This window comes from Marmota monax, unplaced genomic scaffold (genome assembly GCF_021218885.2).
Source record: "Marmota monax isolate L192 unplaced genomic scaffold, Marmota_monax_Labrador192_F-V1.1 WCK01_AAM20220418_F8-fsc00107, whole genome shotgun sequence".
Taxonomy (NCBI): Eukaryota; Metazoa; Chordata; class Mammalia; order Rodentia; family Sciuridae; genus Marmota; species Marmota monax.
This window is the reverse complement of record NW_026693761.1, coordinates 3041547-3059885: the sequence shown is the minus strand read 5'-3', so window position 1 is coordinate 3059885 and position 18339 is coordinate 3041547. Positions and strand designations below refer to the sequence as shown.

Genomic DNA, 18339 nt, shown 5'->3' with positions numbered 1-18339 from the left:
TTATAGATAATTTAACATATATACACTAAGGGAAGAGAAGTGACAGTGTTTATAATATATATTCTTATTATTTAAAATATCTTTTCTTAAAAATGGGAGCTCATAACCCACTTGAATCAAAGTGTGAAATATGATATATCAAGAACTATGTAATGTTTTGAACAGCCAACAATAAAAAATTAAAAAAAAAAAAAAATAGGGCTGGGGGTGTGGCTCAGTGGTCGAATGCCCCTGAGTTCAATCCCTGGTTAAAAAAAAAAAAAAAAATAAATAAATAAATAAATAAATAAATTAAATAAAATATCTTTTCTAAAGATTATTGTAAAACATAAGGTTTACAGAACTTTCAGAAGACTTTTTGTATAATAATCAATTTGCTTCATCTGGCATCTTTGTTATTTCTTTTTTGGTTTTGTTTATTAACACAGAAAAGCTTCACTGGCCTGAGCAAGAACTCGCCAAGAAGTCTATTCTAAATGCAGAAGATTCATTGATCATTGACAGCAAAAGAAGCCTTTCACATTTACCTGCTGGAATACTAAAGGACATTTTCACAACTGGAACCAGTAGTTACAATGTCCTACTACAAAGCAAGGAGGAGAGAAAACATCATTTACAAAAACAGTCTTCGTCCACCTACTCCAAAAGATGTAGAAAACCCAGCAAATCTCCTAGCTCCCCTCATAGTAAAGATCCTTGCAGGACGAAAACCCCAGTGCCTGTGGCAAGCAGTGGTACTTGGTACTGCCTGGAGAGGCAGCCTACTGTTTTTGTCACTAAGTCAGTGTCAAGTCCTGTAAAGTTTACACATGATATCTCTGTTACAGGGAACAGCATAATACTGCCACCTAAACCAAAAAGCAAGGTCAGGCGGCGCCATTTCTCCGCTCTTCCAAAGCCAAAGCAGCAGCCTCAGTTCTGTAGAAGCTTTGAAAAAGCAGATGAGTTTTCTGGAAAAAAATTTTGCATATTGACTGCTATAAAGCCTACCAACTTAGAGAAAGAGAAACTGAGATTCTTCAAGTCTGACTATACCTACAATCCACAGTTTGAGTATGCTAATCCTGCTCTGCCAAGTGTGTTAGCCAAACACAGCAATGCATCTAACCGATTTCTTAAGCAGGTAAAATGCCACTTTAGTAGTATTTCATTTTTATGTAGTTAAAACACTTACGTGTCGTTTTATAAGTAAAACAAGCCATACTTATATGTTATAATTAACTTCTACCCAGGACATTTTGATATGTGACAAATCTCCAGGTAAGTGGTATTGCCAATATGTGAGCAAATTTGTACTAATTTAAATCTATAAAGAATCTATTATATAGACTCTTTGTAACAGGAATCAACTGTATTTGGAAAAAAACTTCAGATTATAGTTCCAGGCTTTCGTTTAGGAGTTTCAAATTTGTGACCCATTATCCAGCCCACACAGAAGTGTTGGGTAGCCCACATCATGTTTTTGGTTTCTAGTTAATTTTTTAATGTCTCGGGTGGATCATGAAATCTCTGGTTCTGCTAAGCTAGTTCATTCCCTATTTGCTTAGGTTCTTGTAAGCAGTTTTGGAGACCCTAACTTGATTATTCCCTATGAAAAATGCTTCAATAAACTAATTAAAGCTTCACTAAAATTATTAATCATCATCTAATAAATATTTAAGCACTCATTTAAAGAAGAAAAAGATAAGATTTTAAAAATTAACTTCAAGGTTGGCAAATCATAACATGAATGATAAGAATAATACTTTCTAAATCGTTCAATTTAGACCTTAGTGTTTTAAGAGCTGAAATAAACTTCAAAATTTCACTGAAGTATTTGAGGAGAAATTGGCTGATGTTTACCTGCAGGGCATAGTTTTGAGATCATAAAGGCAAAATCTGTATCTAGAATAGGTGAACCTGTATCATTCCATTTCCATGTGGTGCCTGCCCTATTTTAGGTTTTTTGCTGACAACATTGTAGTCTTTGATTTTCTGGTCAGCAGGGTTTTTTTTTCCTTGTTATTGTAAACAACATGAAATCTGCCCAGTCTTTTGAAGCCATTATCTTTTGGGTTTTGCTTTTTTTAAAAGGGTTCTGGGGATTGAACCCAGAGCAAGGCAAGTACTCCACCACTGAGCTATACCTCCAGTCCTTGAAGCTATTATTTGAAGCTTATTTTAGGATTAAAATAATTTTAAGCAGGCAATTTTTCTTTCTGTGTTAGAAGAAATCTTTTCTGCTTATGTATTTTTCCATTGGCATTCATTATTTTTTTTTAATGTGCACTGTTTTGGGATGGGCAAGGGCAGATTAACATAGCAATTATACATTTAGGTTCTACTACTTTTCTAATGAATGTGATAGAATAAAGACAATGCTTAAAGAGGTTATTTTGATGGTTAAATGAGATAATGCTTAGGCATATATAGCATTTAACATAGAGCTTGGCACATTTAAATACTAATAAAAAGTTTTGCTATTTACTCCTATTTTTGGCAGTCATTTATTTATGATTGTGTGTGTGTGTGTGTGTGTGTAAATTATAATTGATTAAATGGAGCTTTTGTGAATTTAAAATTTATAATTACAAAAATGCTTTTTAATTTCTTCTCCTTGAGTGCTGAAAGAAATGGGCTGAGATTTATTTACCAATTTGGAGTCTGGTAGACCCAGCCCTGCTCATTTGAAAAGTATGGGGAGGCAGCCAGTGCCTCCCTAAGGGGTCTTTCTTCCTGCCTGTGGAGGATGTAATCTACCGGAGAAGATAAGTCAGAAATAATTAGTGAAGAACAAAAGACAGAGTCAGAAAAAATAGTTTTAAAGGGAGCCTGGAGCACCTGATAGGCCCAGCCCACACAGCTGTCTGAGTTGGAGCTGGACAATTAGAAAATGGTTCCTGTGGTTTATTTAAGGGGGTACATTAAAGGCAGGAATAAGGTTTCAGGGGTGGAGTCCTGCTTCCTGGTGTCTGGCAGTCAGCAGATTGATTGGCATCTTGGCAGGTTACATCCATCTCTGAGAGGCTGTGTGACTGCAGCAGGTCTCCCCATCTCTGGTGCTGTGTGAGACCTCTTAGCAGAGCTGAGGAGGAGTTCACTTGCATTTGGGGGATCCATCCCGGTGGGACTGCCAAGGGAAGTTTCTAATGCCAGATCTATCCCTCACTGGCTACCATGCTGATGTAGTCCACATACAGCCCACGGATGGTTCTCGACAGGAAAGAGATTTACCACCATTAGATCAAAATGAATGCTTTTCATTTCCCTGCAAGGCAATTTGGAAATATCAGCAGCCTCACAAATTAAGAATTGGCACTACTTGACCTGTGACTTTACAGTCTATTTTAACCTCATTGCAGTTGCAGGAGATTAAACCTGTATTTGAATTGCATGAGACTTCAAAGTAGTACCAGTGGTCCTTCCTGGCTTGTACCTCAAATGCCCCTTTAAGGAAATGCTCTCAACAAATGCCAGATCTACTTTTGAAACCACTTCAATCAAATAAAAGAAATTTGTTGAACAAGGCCTCTGGAAAAACATGCTTAAATTGCTATATCAGGATCTGATTGATTATGACATCATCCTTCCCCTACCCAGCTGTGAAGCTAAAGCAGCAGCTTCAGACTGGTCTCCAGGACTCAGAAATGTCCTTGCCAAATGCCAGCTAATAGTCTCTTGAGTTTCATAATCTGGATTCCTATGAGGCAATGAGTCTATTGTTGGAGGACGACTGTGGTCCTCTTCAGTGTACAAATAGGCAGAACAGTAGCCTACCAGAGAGGAACCAAGGTAGTATTCAGATTTTGCCATCCCATTTGGTCTTAGCATTGTCAAGGAGTTTTAGGACTCAGCTTTTTGCCCGTTCTGGACAGTTGGCCCTGTAGGAGGCACTGAGACCCTTGAGGTGGTACAGGGCATCTAGCATGGGCTAAAGAACTGTAGATCCGTCTAGGTGGAGTCTGTTGAATCCTGCTTATCTACCTGCTGGCAGCAATAGTAACCTCAAGTAAAATGGATAGTTTAAGAATAAACAAGGAGCATCCTCCCATGACTCTGGCAATCTATTCTCCTTCAGTGAAACAGAAACTTAATACTTTATGCCAACAAAAAGCAGCTGTTTCATGAATAGCTAGTTCTTAGGTGTTTACAGGTTACCATTACTCCTGATATCTGAAGTGGAAAGATAGATAAAGCATCTTCAGAGAGGGAAGAGCAGTTATAGGAAAAGCAAGAGCACTGTATACCTCAGAGCAAGCAGGGCTTCCAACCTTGTCAGTCATAATTTTACTGAATACAAACATACCATCTTTCTAAGAGTAGAATGAGTAACATATCTAAAAAAAAGTGTCCATGAATGAAACTATGTAGTTTCAGTGAGAGTCGAGAAAGAAAACTCCAGGAACATTTTATTTTTAAATGTGCTTGGTGTTTCTCAAAAAACCCATTTTTATTATAACCATATTATTTAAGAGTTATGGTATTATTTGATATTAATGTATTCTCTGTTAGTAAAACAACTGTTCTTCTTGTATAATTATAGTCTCCTAATTTTTCCTTTATTACTTAAAACTAATGGAAGTTAATTGTTCTGTGCTGTTGAGGATAACTTGGAAGAGTTATTGGAAAATCTCAGGAATATTGAAAATCAAAAGGGATGGACTTTGATTCTCAGCTTTTTTGTGTACCAAAACAACATAACAACATTCTGTGGCATAGTAATGCATTTCATTTATAAAATTCAGACATTCAAAGTAAATACCTAGATGGACCAACTCTGTTATGTTAGGAAATAAATTCTGATTTTTGTCTTCCTAGTGAGCAAACTTTTTATATAGTCATGATAGATTAGGGTCACAAACTCAGATCCTATAGGATCTGTGCAGGGATCATAAATGATTGTAAGTAAGGGGCTGGCTGCACATAGTAGCACACTGGAAGTCAGACAATGGTTATTTAACTTGAGCCACAGTTTGGATTCAGTGTTATTTTATATTCAGGGTTTTCAAAAAAAAAAAAAAGGTAGAGACCTGAATTTTATATGAAGTTTTCCAGCTTTTTAAACTACTTTACAATAATCCACAACTCTTGAACCATAGTGTTGACATCTAGTTCAACTAAACAAATATAGGCTATCCAAACCAATGAAAATTATCTTGTGAGCCACATCTATCCCTTGAGTTGCTACTTTGCCACTTCTAATTATTAGAACCTAGTATAAATGGAATAAATAATTCATTGTTGTACTAAAACACATATATAATAAATGTATACATAGAATCATATATCATGCTCTAAAGCAAGATTGTTGTTGTTGTTTTCTTTGTACCAGGGATTGAACCCAGAGGTACTTTATCACTGAGCCACAAATCCAGCCCTTTTTATTTTTATTATTTTATTTTGTTTTGGGCCTCAATAAATTGCTGAGGCTGGCTTTGAATTTGTGATCCTCGTATGTCAAGCTCCCAAGTTGCTGGAACTAAAAGCATGTGCCACTTACTGCACACAGCCATTTTACTTTTTTGATAGAAAAATTTTTTTACTTGGAAATAAGAAGCCTGGGATTGAACCCAGAGGGGCTTAACCACTGAGCTACATCCACAGTCCTTTTTATCTTTTGAGACAGGGTCTCACTAATTTGCTTAGGGTCTGGCTAAATTGCTGAGGCTGCCTTGAACTTGTGATCCTCCTGCCTTAGCCTCCCAAGTTGCTTGGATGATAGTCCTGTACCATCATTCCTGGCTGACGTAACATTTCTTTAAAGCTAAGTTATAATTATACCAGAATTGATATAGTATTTTAAGCATGTGCTCTATCACTGAGCTATACCTCCACCCCTGTTTGAAATAATATTTTATCTTTGTAGACTTCAAATTGTCAAAACAGTGAAGGGGAAGAAAAAGCAAGGTTTCTTTACTTTATACCTCTCCCTAAATGACACCATTTTTCTGTTTAGCAAGTCACAAATCTTTCACAGATACTCTGAAGTTTTAAGGTTTTTTTTTTATTTGTTTGTTTGTTTTAAGGTTATTTTGAGTTTAGTTTGTTCCATAGTCACTTTTGTACATGAGGTTGGAAAAGTGGGATCATTTTTTAACCTAATAGCAAGAAAGATCAGAGATGGAAAAACCCCAATCAGATTGTATGTTCTTGGAAGAAGGTATGACCTCATTGAAAGGCTTTGTTGATTTGCCTCTAAAAACTCAGCTAACATGTACATTCTCATGTAACAGTCTTTCCTACCAAACAGCTTGAATATCTGTTTTTTTCCATTGTAAGTGATGAAAAATAATCTGCAATTCTAAGCTATTTATAAATAATCTCAGTAGTAGTTGTAACATTTTCGTTTTCCCACTTACCCTTGTATCCATCCAGACTACCTAACACCCTGACAACACAGAGTGCAGAAGGGGGGACCCAGAATTCTAAGGGAAGGAATAAGCTGCAAGCAACATTTTCTTTTTTTGTCTGGCTTTCACATTTATTGAGGAAGGGCTCAGTGTCTGTTATCGGTTTATTTTCTGGGTTCTACATATGTAGAATATGATTTTTTGAAATATTTTTCTTTCTTTTTTTTTTTTTTTTTGTTATACCCTGATCCTCATCTGCTGTAGAAAATGCATTATTGGCAAAGTATTTTTGCTGGCTTCAGTGTTTCCTCTGCTTTCCACACTGCTTTCAGTGTCTTTCTAAAGTGCAAATCTGGTTGTGTAACTTTTTGTCTTGAAAAACTTCAGAGCTCTTCATAATTTAGGTTAAAGTTCAAAAATCTTTTGCACAGCCTTCAAGACCTTACTCCCAAGTGAACTTCAAACTCCCATAGCCTCTCATACAAATGATCTGTCGTTGTCTTTATCCTTTCTTACCATTTTTAAATTTGTTGTTTTCACCAGCAGATCGACCTCTTTGATAGCAGTGTATTTTACTTATTTCTTTTATACCAGAATCAAAAACAGATCCTGGCGCTGAGTTTCCCAAGGTATTTCACTTTCTTTGATTTATTTTTACTTTGGCAGTATTATTTTTCTTTTGCCTGAAATGCCTTCTATTTCCTCTAATCTATCACTTCTATTTACTCTTTTTCTGTGATTTCACAATACTTTATTTATAACTGTATCAGAGTATCACATTAGATGTCATCTCTGCCAGTCTAGGACAGGACAGGAACTCATAATCTAAAATATATAAAAGTAACAGTGATTGGCACATAGAAGGTGACCCCAGTGATGAATAAAGGAGTGAATGGATAAATGAATGGGCTTTTTTGCTGTTATGCTGGAAATTTAGTGAAGTGCTTTATAAACAATCGGTCTGTGATTGATGGTCAGCTTTCCAAATTTGTGGTCTAAGGTTCAAATTCAGCTTGCATATATCTTTTTCTTGGCCAGTGTAGGGATTTTAAACATTGGACTGTAAAAGTGTTCTTTTGTTGCCTCTCCAGTTATCTTATACCCCAGTAGCATTGCTTACAAATAAAGATATTTGAGAATGTAACCATTTGTACAGTGTCCTACTGGTTTTTGACTGCAGTATCTTAAATGGAGGCATAATGATCTGATAAAGTAATCACAAATCTTTATATACCTAATTTGCTACCAAAAAGCAATAGCCACCATTGAAAAACTCATTTAGTGGAATTTTGCCTTTCATTCTGAGAATATCATTACCAGAATGTGTGTGTGTGTGTGTGTGTGTGTGTGTGTGTCCCATGTGTGTCTAAAGTAACCATTTTCAAATTGTTCTGAGGAACACTAATAAGGAGTCCATATAAGTTAGAAAGCACAAACTACTATATTCATCTCCCAGATTCAACACACATAGTATTTTTTTAAAGGCTTGGGAGAGGCATTCATTTTAACTGTATTTAGTCCAATATTTTCCATGCTTATTTGGGTAGGGAACCTTTAAAAAAAATGATCATGTAGCCCACTTTCCTCTCAAGAAACAGTTTGCAAAAACAGGCTTAAAGAAAAGGACTATCCTGGCTGCAGTTATGGCTCAGTGGTAGAGCGCTTACCTAGCACATGTGAGGCACTGGATTCAATCTTTAGACCACATAAAATTAAATAAATGTGTTTATCTACAACTTAAAAAAAAGATAAAATTTTTAAAAAGGACTGTATGATCTCCTAGAGGTTATTCAGTATTTGGGAGGTGGGTTCCAGATTTTAGAATTTTCTGAAAAGGAGAGGAATGAGGGGAGATTGAGATTTTATATATTAACAAGGGAGGGGAGAAAATATTACCTTGAATAAAAGAGAGCAATCCAGTTATTTTAAATTCTAAAATTACAACCCAGCAGTCATCTGCTGAAGCTTAAATACTGTATAATCATATGGGAAATAGATTAGAGAGCACATTCAGAGCCCCTCACAACAACCCTAGGAGTTAAATAAAGCCAGGATTTTCATCTCCATTTTGCTAGCGAAGAAACTAACTCTGAGAAAGATTAAACAGCATTCCTGCAATCACAGTCTTAAACCATGGGGCCCTAATGTAAAACCAGATCTGATGGCTAGTGTTTCCACAGTATAGTTTTTCACTGAGTGAAAACCACAGTTGAGAAGGGAGATAGTTTTTTAGCACATGACTATTGAAGTGGCTCATGATTGATGGTCAAATTTCCAAATAAAATAAGAAAGTAAACCAAAAGCAGATAATTTAGGAGAACATTGATATTTTTCAGAAAGTTTGTTGTATCATCCAAGGCAGTGCTGGAAGTTTTATAGAGATAAATTTTTTATTTTATGGATTAAGAATTTAAATGTTTTATTATATTATTGATTACTTTTCCTTTTTAACATGGCTTTATTAAAATATTATTCACATGCTATATACAGTTCATCCATTTAAAGTATATAGTTCAGTGGTTTTTAATATATCCAGTTATGCATACATCATAATTTTACTATTTCATCACCCAAAAAAGTTCTGTACCTAGGAGACATCAGTCCTTGTTCCTTACCAACCTCCTACCAAGTACAACCTTATAATCTGCTTTCTGTCTCTATGGATTTGCCTATTCTTGACATTTGATATAACAGAATTGTATAATATGTAATTGTTTTGTGGCCCTTTATAATTGACTTCTTTCATTTGTCATGTTTTCAAAGATTTATCCATGTTGTATGTGTAGCAGTACTTTTCATTATGGAATAATATTTTGTACATAGATTTTTTACATTCATGAGTTGATAGACATTTGGATTGTTTCCACCTTTTGGTTATTATGAATAATGCTGCTATAAGCATTTGGGTATAAATTTTTATGTGGTCATGTGTTTTAATTATCTTGGATGCATACCTAGTAGTATTTGATGATATATATAATAACTTCATGGTTTAACCTTCTGAGTAACTGTTGGACTGTTTTCCAAGGTAACTACACCATTTTCTTTCCCACCAATAGTATATAAAGGTTCCGATTTCTCCTCATCCTCATTAACTGTTTTTTTTTTTTTTCCTATAGTTATCCTAGTGGATATGAAGTAGTGTCTCATTGGGTTTCAATTTATATTTCCTTGGTAGCTAATGATGTTGAGAATCTTCTTGTGTGCTTATTGGCCACTTATATATATTTTTTGGAGAACTGTCTTTAGAAACTTCACCCATTTATTTATTTATTATTCTTTTAATTAATGAGTTGCAGAAATTCTTTTTTGTTTATTTTTTTGGTACTGGGGATTGAACCTAGGGGCACTTTACCACCAAGGTACATCCTCAACCCTTTTTAAAATTTTTATTTTGAGACAGGGTCTCAACCAAGTTGTTTCAGGGCTTTGCTAAATTGCTGAGGCTGGCCTCAAAGTTGCAGTCTTTTTGCCTCAGCCTCCCAAGTCACCATGTCTGGCTCCAAGATCTTGTTTTACTAGAACAGAATAAAAGTACATAGATGACATAGATGAGGAAAATGGCTGCTTCTTCCATGAGTTGACCTCAAGAATGTGAGGCCTATAAGCTCTTTTTCTACTAGCCTAAAAATCTACTTATAGAAAACATTCAGTTTGATTTTTAAATTAAAAAAACTTTTTTCATGTGCTCCCTTTTTAAATGCAAATATCCCAGAGAAGGGATATCAATAACTACTAGGCAAGTAGGATAAGGTAATCAGATGGTGAGTAGGAAGACCCAAAGATTCCAAAGTAGGAAGGATTTAAATATTATAAAAATAATATATGTTCATTATAAAAACTTAGAAAAGTTGAGTTGAAGTTTGCAGCTCAGTGGTTGAGCATTTGCCTAGCATGGGTAAGTCTCTGAGTTCAATTCCCATCATGGCAAAAATAAACAAACTCAGAAATTATGGGAAAAAGAATTAAAATCCCATAATTCTGCCATTCAAAGATAACTACTGCTGACATTTCTGTGTATTTTTTCTTCTCCCAAGACTACTATTCATAATTGAGGTTAATATGCTTTTGCTTACTTATGATAAACATTTTCTCATATCCTTAAAAATTGTCAACATTTCTTTTATGTCAGCATCATTTTAAGTGACTGTGTTTTTCTTATAAAAGTTGTACAGTTCCAGGCACGCAAACACCTGTAATTTTAGAGGCTGAGGCAAGAGGCTTACAAGTGCCAAGGCAACCTCAGCAACTTAGCAAGACCCTGTCTCAAAATTAGAAAACAAAAGGGGTTAAGAACTTAGCTCAGTGGTAGAGTGCCCCTGAATCAATCCCCAGTGCCACTAAAAATAAAATAAAAAATAAAGGGTTTACAGTAATTGGTTGAACTTGAATCTTTAGGTTGTTCCTCACTGGGTTTTTTTGTTTTCGTTTTTGTTTTTTTAATACAGAAACATTGTGTTAGTCCATCTCTCTAGGGGGTTTCTTGCCTGAAGCCTCTTGGAAGGAGGCAAGTTAGTGAGCTGTGCAGTAGAGATTATTTCTTTTTCACAATAGGTTATGGATATCCTGATGTGTCTCAGAATGTTTTTTTTCCTTATTAATTTAGAAGATAATAGGAACTTCTTATTCATGTAAATAAACAAAAATATATTTAAAAAATACAGTGAGTGAAATTCACTCAATGTAGGTGTACCTTGCCATCCTGTCCCTTCCCTAATCTCTGTCTCCCATGGCCATTTGATCAGTTTATTCAAGTCGTTATAGGTAAGAATTTTTCTTTAACTTTGAATATTGCTCTATTTATTTTAGGTTTTCTTCACATGTAATTAATAGATTTAGTATTAGTTATCTGTACTTCATATGTCTCAACTTCCCTCTTATTTTCAAGACCCACCCCCACCGAGGATTATTGAAGGTTATCATTGGTTTCATTAATTTGTAAAATGAAGCTTGTACTTTCTGAAATTTATTGTTTCCTACAGAATATATTAGGTTGAACCATACAAAATTGCTCATATTTGATCATCATATGATGTCAATGTCATAGGATTTGACCTAATACTTTTTCAGAGGTATGTTCTTCATTTGAGTTTTCAGGATAAGGCTCCCACCCATCCCTCAGATATCACATTTCTTCATAGGGTTTATGTTTTCATTTTTTCTCCTATTACAATCTGTAATTAAGAAGCACCTTGTGGGCTGGTGTTGTAGCTTAGTGGTAGAATGCTTGCCTAGCATGTGTGAGGCATTGGGTTCCATCCTCAGCACCACATAAAAATAAATAGATAAAATAAAAAATATTTAAACAACTAAAAAAATATTTTAAAAAGAAGAAGCACCTATGCTGGGTTTGATCGTTCCTGCCTATAATCCCAGCAACTAGGGAGGCTGTGTCGTGATGGGCAAAAGGTTCAACTTTTGCAGTTTAGGGGAAGAAATAAAGAATGTCCACAAGCTTCTGCCTTTTTCAATGCTTTATTCACTCAAATCACTCCATACAATTTTACTCTATAGGTTCTTAATCAAGAAAATGACAGTCCTTAATGCTAGGCACTGCAATAGGCATAATCAATTCACAGCAAACAATTCTAGATTAATTAATTTTAAGCATTGCAAACACACTTAATCATGTCAGGATAATGACAGATATTCCCCCTGAGTGCTAAGTTCAAGTGTCAGATCAAAAGTCTCAAGCCTTAGGTTTTAAGTCCAGCAGATGCGCACTCACTCAGACCAGGTACTCAGGTCTGGAACCAAGGCAAGCTTCTCCTGGGGTGGAGCTGATGGCCTACTAAGGAGAGGGTGGTAGGAGAAGTTGCAGCTCTCAACAGGGTCAAGATGTGGCTGTAGAGTTTGAGAGTGGTGAACCCTGCAGAGGATCAGGCAGACAATGACAAAAGATGAGATGCCAGTCCAGGTCTTCATCAGGCTCTCCAACTTGTATGCGTCAGTATCGGCTGGCTGAATATCTGTTCGTTTGCTCTATTATTTATACTAAATTTGGGGGCTTTTGACCCCCCTTTCAATCCTTATCAACTACCTCAGGATTTCTCAGTGGCATCATTTACCATGGGGTTACAACATCTGGTTTGGTGGTCCCCACCCTTTTTGCCCCTTTCCCCTCTTATCAGGTGAGGACAGCCTGCCAGAGGCTTCATTGTTGAGTTTATCAGGGTTGGGGGGAGAGTGACTTGTTTGTGCCTAAGAGCCATACTGGAGGGATCTGATAGGCATGCCTGGTGAGACTGCAGGTTTCAAACTGAGTGTTTTAAAATGTAGTTGCTAAGGTTAAGGCCTAAGGCCATCCTTACAGGCTGAGATTGGTAGATCACAAGTTTGAAGCCAGCCTCAACTAAAAATTTAGTGGGGCCCTCAGCAAATTAATGAGGCCCTGACTGAAAATTAAAAAAATAAAAAGACTGGGGATGTAGTTCAGTGGTAAAGTACCCCTGGGTTGAATCCCTAGTACCAAAAAACGAACAAACAAAAAGACGAAAGAACCCCAAAAAACAATAACCACCTTAAGTTGGCCTAAAGACAGGTATAAGGAGTTATCTAATAGACTTCTCAGATTGAACCGTATATGAGAGTTGTTTTGTTGAGCCTTCTGACCTAGGGACCTCCTGATCTTAGAGACCTTTTAAACTTTCAAGTAGTGTTGTTCCATAATATTTTAGTATGACTGTGAATTTAAAAGTGAAAGAGTTATAGGGATGAGTGCTTTACAAGCTACACTAAAACATGTTTTAGTCCTTTCACAGACACTGAAGTATTTTTCAACAGACATGAAAACTTAAAATGAAGTTGAGATTTGGTCTGAAAGAAAAGTTCCAGTGCTGAAAACCAAAATTGAAAACTAGTGTTTCAGAGAATGTAAAGTGAATCATTTTCCTGAAAATACATCTGTTAATCTGTTTGGTCTACTATAACAACATACCTTAATCTGGATAACTTATAAATAACAGAAATTTCTCGCAGTTCTGAGGACAAAGAAGTTAAGGATTTGGCTGTTGAGGCTACTTTCTAGTTCATAGAGGTAGGTGTCTTCTAGATGTGACCTCACATGATGAAAGGGGCTAGCTAGCTCTCTGGGGCCTTTTTTACAAAGGCATTAAACCCAGACTTGAAGAAGAATCCCAATGACTTGATTACCTCTCAAAGGCCCCAACTTGTAACAGCAGTGCCTTTAGGAGTTAAGATTTTAACATACCAGTCTGGGGTGGGTTAGGTGTTGAGAGGGACACAAACATTCAGATCATAGCAATACAGAATATGGACAACTCCCCTTTCACAGTCAGAATTCTACCTTTGAGCTGGGTGCCTGTAATCCCAGTAACTTGGAAGACTGAGGCAAGAGGATCGTGGGTTCAAAGCCAGCCTCAGCAACTTAGCGAGACCCTGTCTCAAAAAATATGAAAAGCTGGGGGTGTGATTCCCTGGGTTCAATCCTTAATACCCAAAACAAAACAAAACCATGGCCCCCTACCTTTGACCATAAGTCTTCAAGTAAGGGAGCCATACATTCCAGAATGCAGTGCATCACTCCTTTTCCCTCCTCATCCATCCTTTTTCTTTAATTCATTTTCTCTGGAGCTATATCCTATATTAGGAAATGTAGTTTCCTGATTAACATAGATGATAATGAAATTAGAGGTTTAACATGAAATTCACCACCCCTAAACATACTATTCACATTGAGGTGTTGAAAGCCTAATTCTCCAAGTAGTATAGACATTGGTTCTATGAACTCCCTTTCCTCCTTTTGTTACAGAATAATTTTTCCTCCTAATCATAGCACTAACATATGGCATGTTATAAAATATTTTAAGACGTTGGAAAAATATAAATAATAAGCATCCCTACAACCCTTTCCCAAATGTGAACATTAGCCTTTGTGCTTTTTTTTGGGGGGGGGGGCTTTTGTTTTTCTTTTTATAGTACTGGAGTTCAAACTCCAGCTTCCTTGTGCTTTTTTTTTTTTCTTTTTTATAGTACTGGAATTCAAACTCAGGACACTGAAACACTAAGCTACATCACCTGACCTTTTCATTTTTTGAGACAGAGTCTAGATAGTTGCCCAGAGTGGCCTTGAAATTGTGATCCTCCTGTCTTAGCCTCCTGAATAGCTGTGATTAGAGATGTGTGCCACCATTACTGACCCTTCCCTGTGCCTTTTAAAATTACTCTTTTCTTTTTTCAAATTTGGGATCATACTCAAAATTTTTGTAGCTTGTAGTTAAGAAGTTGTATGAGGCCAGAGGTGTAGATAAATTGAAGAATGCATGTTTATCATGCACAAGGCCCTAGGTTTAATCCCTACTACCAAAAAATGAAAGAAGTTGCAAAGGAAGAAACCATAACACAAAATTATTCACTGGTGAAGTGACTGATTCATTACCACTCAACATACTTTATCTCTTAAAAATTTGACTTATTCTAACCTATCTAATAATTGTCTCTGTCTCCATGCTGTGGAGTATCATCCTGAGATCAGTAAAGGATGCTGTAGATCTCTGTGATCAGACAGATCTGTCTGGGTTAGACCAGTTGAAAAACCAAGGAAGAAAAAAGGAATCAATGAATGGTGACAGGATATGCACTTCAAAGAAGAAAGATTGAATGTAAAATAAATACTTAATATTTAATGATGAATATTAAAATGAGCTTTTGGGCACATTGATGTAGTTCTCATATAGTGTTGCCATATAAGTAAATCCAGATGAAAAAAAGGAAATGATGTGCTACTATTTATCCTTTTGATAAAAAAGTTACATTCTCTCATTGCAAAAAAATTCCACTATTGTATTAATTCTTTGACTTACTCTTTGATCTGTGATTAGGAACACCTGTATTTTTATTACTTCTCTAGACTATTTTATTTTTGCTTCAATAAATAGTAACCAGATAGCCACATTTTCCTATTGACTAAACATATGCCTAGAAAAGCTAATTTTCTCTGAAATTAAATTCATGCTTTAAAAAACCTTGAAGCAGAAATTATAGTAAAAAAATTAAATTTTTTTAGGTCTATCAGTCCAATATAGAAGTATTCACTCTGCTTTCTTCTGCAGTTCTTAAAAACAAATTTTATGTAATTTTTCACTGTTTGATTAGTGGATGACTGGTGACCATTAGACTAGAATACACACAATATCTTTGCTAATCTATGAAAATGGGTTTTTAAGTATTGCTAAATTTGTGCTTTTAATTATCCTAGTTATCATATGAATCAGTCTCTAGAACTCTTCTGCTATATTCACCATTCTCTGAGATCTTTCTCACATCTTACATACACATACACATACACACACACACACACATACCACATATATATGGTAAAATGTGTACTTATATATATTTCTATATACATATATGTATATATGTGTGTGTGTGTGTGTATGTTTATTTATTTATTTTTTGAGTACTAGGGATTGAACTCAGGGGCACTCATCAACTGAGCCACATCCCCAGCCATATTTTGTATTATAGGTCTCACTGAATTGCTTAGTGCCTTGCTGTTGCTGAGGTTGGCTTTGAACTCATGATCTTCCTACCTCAGCCTTCTGAGCTGCTGGGATTACAAGCATGCACCACCATGCCCAGTACATTTCACTATATTTGAGTCACCTGGGGATCTTGTAAAAATGCAGATTTTGAATTGTTGGTCATGAGGGTAATAGGAGTCAAAATTCTACATTTGGGACCAGCTCCCAACCATGCCAGGGCTACTGGCCTTTGGACTACACTCTGTTTGAATAACAAGGCTTTCATTAATAGTTTTGGAAACAGAAGCCAGGCAAAACCTATTGAAGTCATTTCTTGTTCTGATAACTTTATGGTACATGTGTAGTTTATTAGTATTGTGTATTTTCCCAATGGGAACATGTGTGTTGAATTATCACTTGCAGTTATGTGAACTTTTCTATGATTTTTCTGTCAGGAGTGTTATTTATAGTGGTGATATTTGTAAAGAATGGTAACTGTTGAACCCCATCGCAAAGAAAAGACCACCGGACTCCCATTTTAAATCAAATTAAGCAAGCTTGTATTTGTGTACACAAAGAGAGCTGATTGTTGGCTGTCTCTCCTAATGCAGGCTAGAGACCAGCACCCTAGCTCTTCAAGAACAAGATTTTATAGCACAAAAAGTTGCAGAGGGGGGTGTCTTGAGAACTTACAGCCAACAGGATTTTAACAAACATAATACAAAGGCCAGATAGTAGGTTAATGATCTACATGGCATGATATTTCAAGGTAGGGAGTAAATTCAGATCCCAACATCAGAATTTATGAGATGCTGCTGAGGTTTCAGAGAAGGTTGTTATCTGGTCAGGGAGAGCCAGGATTTATGAGCCACCACTAAGGTTTTAGAGAAGGTTGTTATGTGGTCAGGGAAAGCCAGGCATGGGTGAGTTCAAGGCAAAGGCAGGAATTCCAAACAAGTTTAGAAATCGCAGTAATTATAGTAAAACAGAAATTAACTTTTCATGACTTTGTGACAAGATGGCTCTTAAGAAGGAATTAGGCTGGGTTCATCAGTAACATACCAATGATGATATAATGGTTAATATGTACTGACTTCAGATGCTGCTTTACAAAAGTTGACTAAATTTTCTCAACAAAACCATGAAGTAGACATTATTATTACTATCCTCCTTTACAAAGGAGGAGTCTGAAACACAAGTTCATTTTCATTCTTTACAGGTAACACAGCTATCAGGTAAACAAGCCAGGATATCAGCTCAGATAGTCCAATTCAAGAGCTCATACCTTTAATCTTGTTCCTAGTCTGATACAGTCCAAAAATTTATATAACATATATATGAATTTTCTAGTTCTTTCACAGTTCATATAAGATAATGTTTGAATTTTTCAGTTTCTTTCCTAAAAGTCTTCTGAAATGTAATTGTCTTCTTCTTTATGTTTTCCATCCTTGTGGCTTTGCCGCAGATACTGATGACTTGTAATTTGTAACTAGTTTTTCCTTTTTTTAGTTTCCATTTTGCATGTGTATTTAGAGAAAATGTTTTAACTGTCCATTTGCTTTATTGTGGAAATTTATGAAGAATGAAAAGTAGTACCCTACCCTGAAAGAAAGCTAAAAGATTTTACTAAGGTTTAGACTATGTTTTCTGCAAGAGTAGCCCAGGAAAGTAGCATCTTACAGATTGTCACGGAAAACTAGTTGATGTGTGTGTGTGTGTGTGTGTGTGTATGAGAGAGAGAGAGAGAGAGAGAGAGAGAGAGAGAGAGAGAGATACACTAGGGATTGAACCAAGAGGTACTCCACCACTGAGCTACATTCCCAGCCCTTTTTATTTTGCGACACTGTTTTGCTAAATTTCTTTCTTTCTTTTTTTTTTGTAAGAGAGAGAGAGAGAGAATTTTAATATTTTATTTTTTAGTTTTCGGCGGACACAACATCTTTGTTTGTATGTGGTGCTGAGGATCGAACCCGGGCCACACGCATGCCAGGCGAGCGCGCTACCGCCTGAGCCACATCCCCAGCCCTGTTTTGCTAAATTTTGCAGCTTGGCTTTGAAGCTGGTAATCCTCCTGCCTCAGTCTCCTGAGTAATAGGGATTATAGGCGTGCCAGTTCTTCAGTACATTTTTAAAATTTTGAATTTTTTTTCAATCCAAATGGTAATTGTATGTAGTGACAAGTATAGAGACATACCTTCCATTCTAAGTTCTACCAAAGCACCAGATGATCTTAGAGAAGCTAAGAGCTCTATGCCCAACTTCTCAGCCAATCAGATGTCAGCACTATAGATATATAGTACTTGAGCTGGTCTATCTTCATGTTAAGGAGAAAAGAACACAGGGAAAGAGAGTATTTCTAAGTGCATAGGTTGTTGGTGGAAATTGAGTAGAAATTAGTTTAGCTTAGAAAAATGTGTTACTTCATTTTCAGGTTAATTTCATAGTCAGTAAGCCAGAAGAGGTCATGATGATAAATAAGATTATAGCTATCTTATTATTTATCTCAAAGTAATATGAAGTTATTT

General features: G+C 36.0%; 1 protein-coding gene across 3 annotated transcripts in view; it reads left to right on the top strand.

The window, feature by feature from the left end:
• The window catches only part of Matcap2 (microtubule associated tyrosine carboxypeptidase 2), a 45128-nt gene that overhangs the window by 10220 nt on the left and 16569 nt on the right, over window positions 1-18339 (top strand). For 2 of the 3 annotated variants that reach the window (XM_046460638.2, XM_046460639.2), the window contains exon 2: window positions 429-1123. In XM_046460638.2, coding sequence (XP_046316594.1) covers window positions 429-1123 — 695 coding nt within the window. The remainder of the gene's footprint in view (window positions 1-428; window positions 1124-18339) is intronic. The other variant, XM_046460641.2, reaches the window with a different exon arrangement.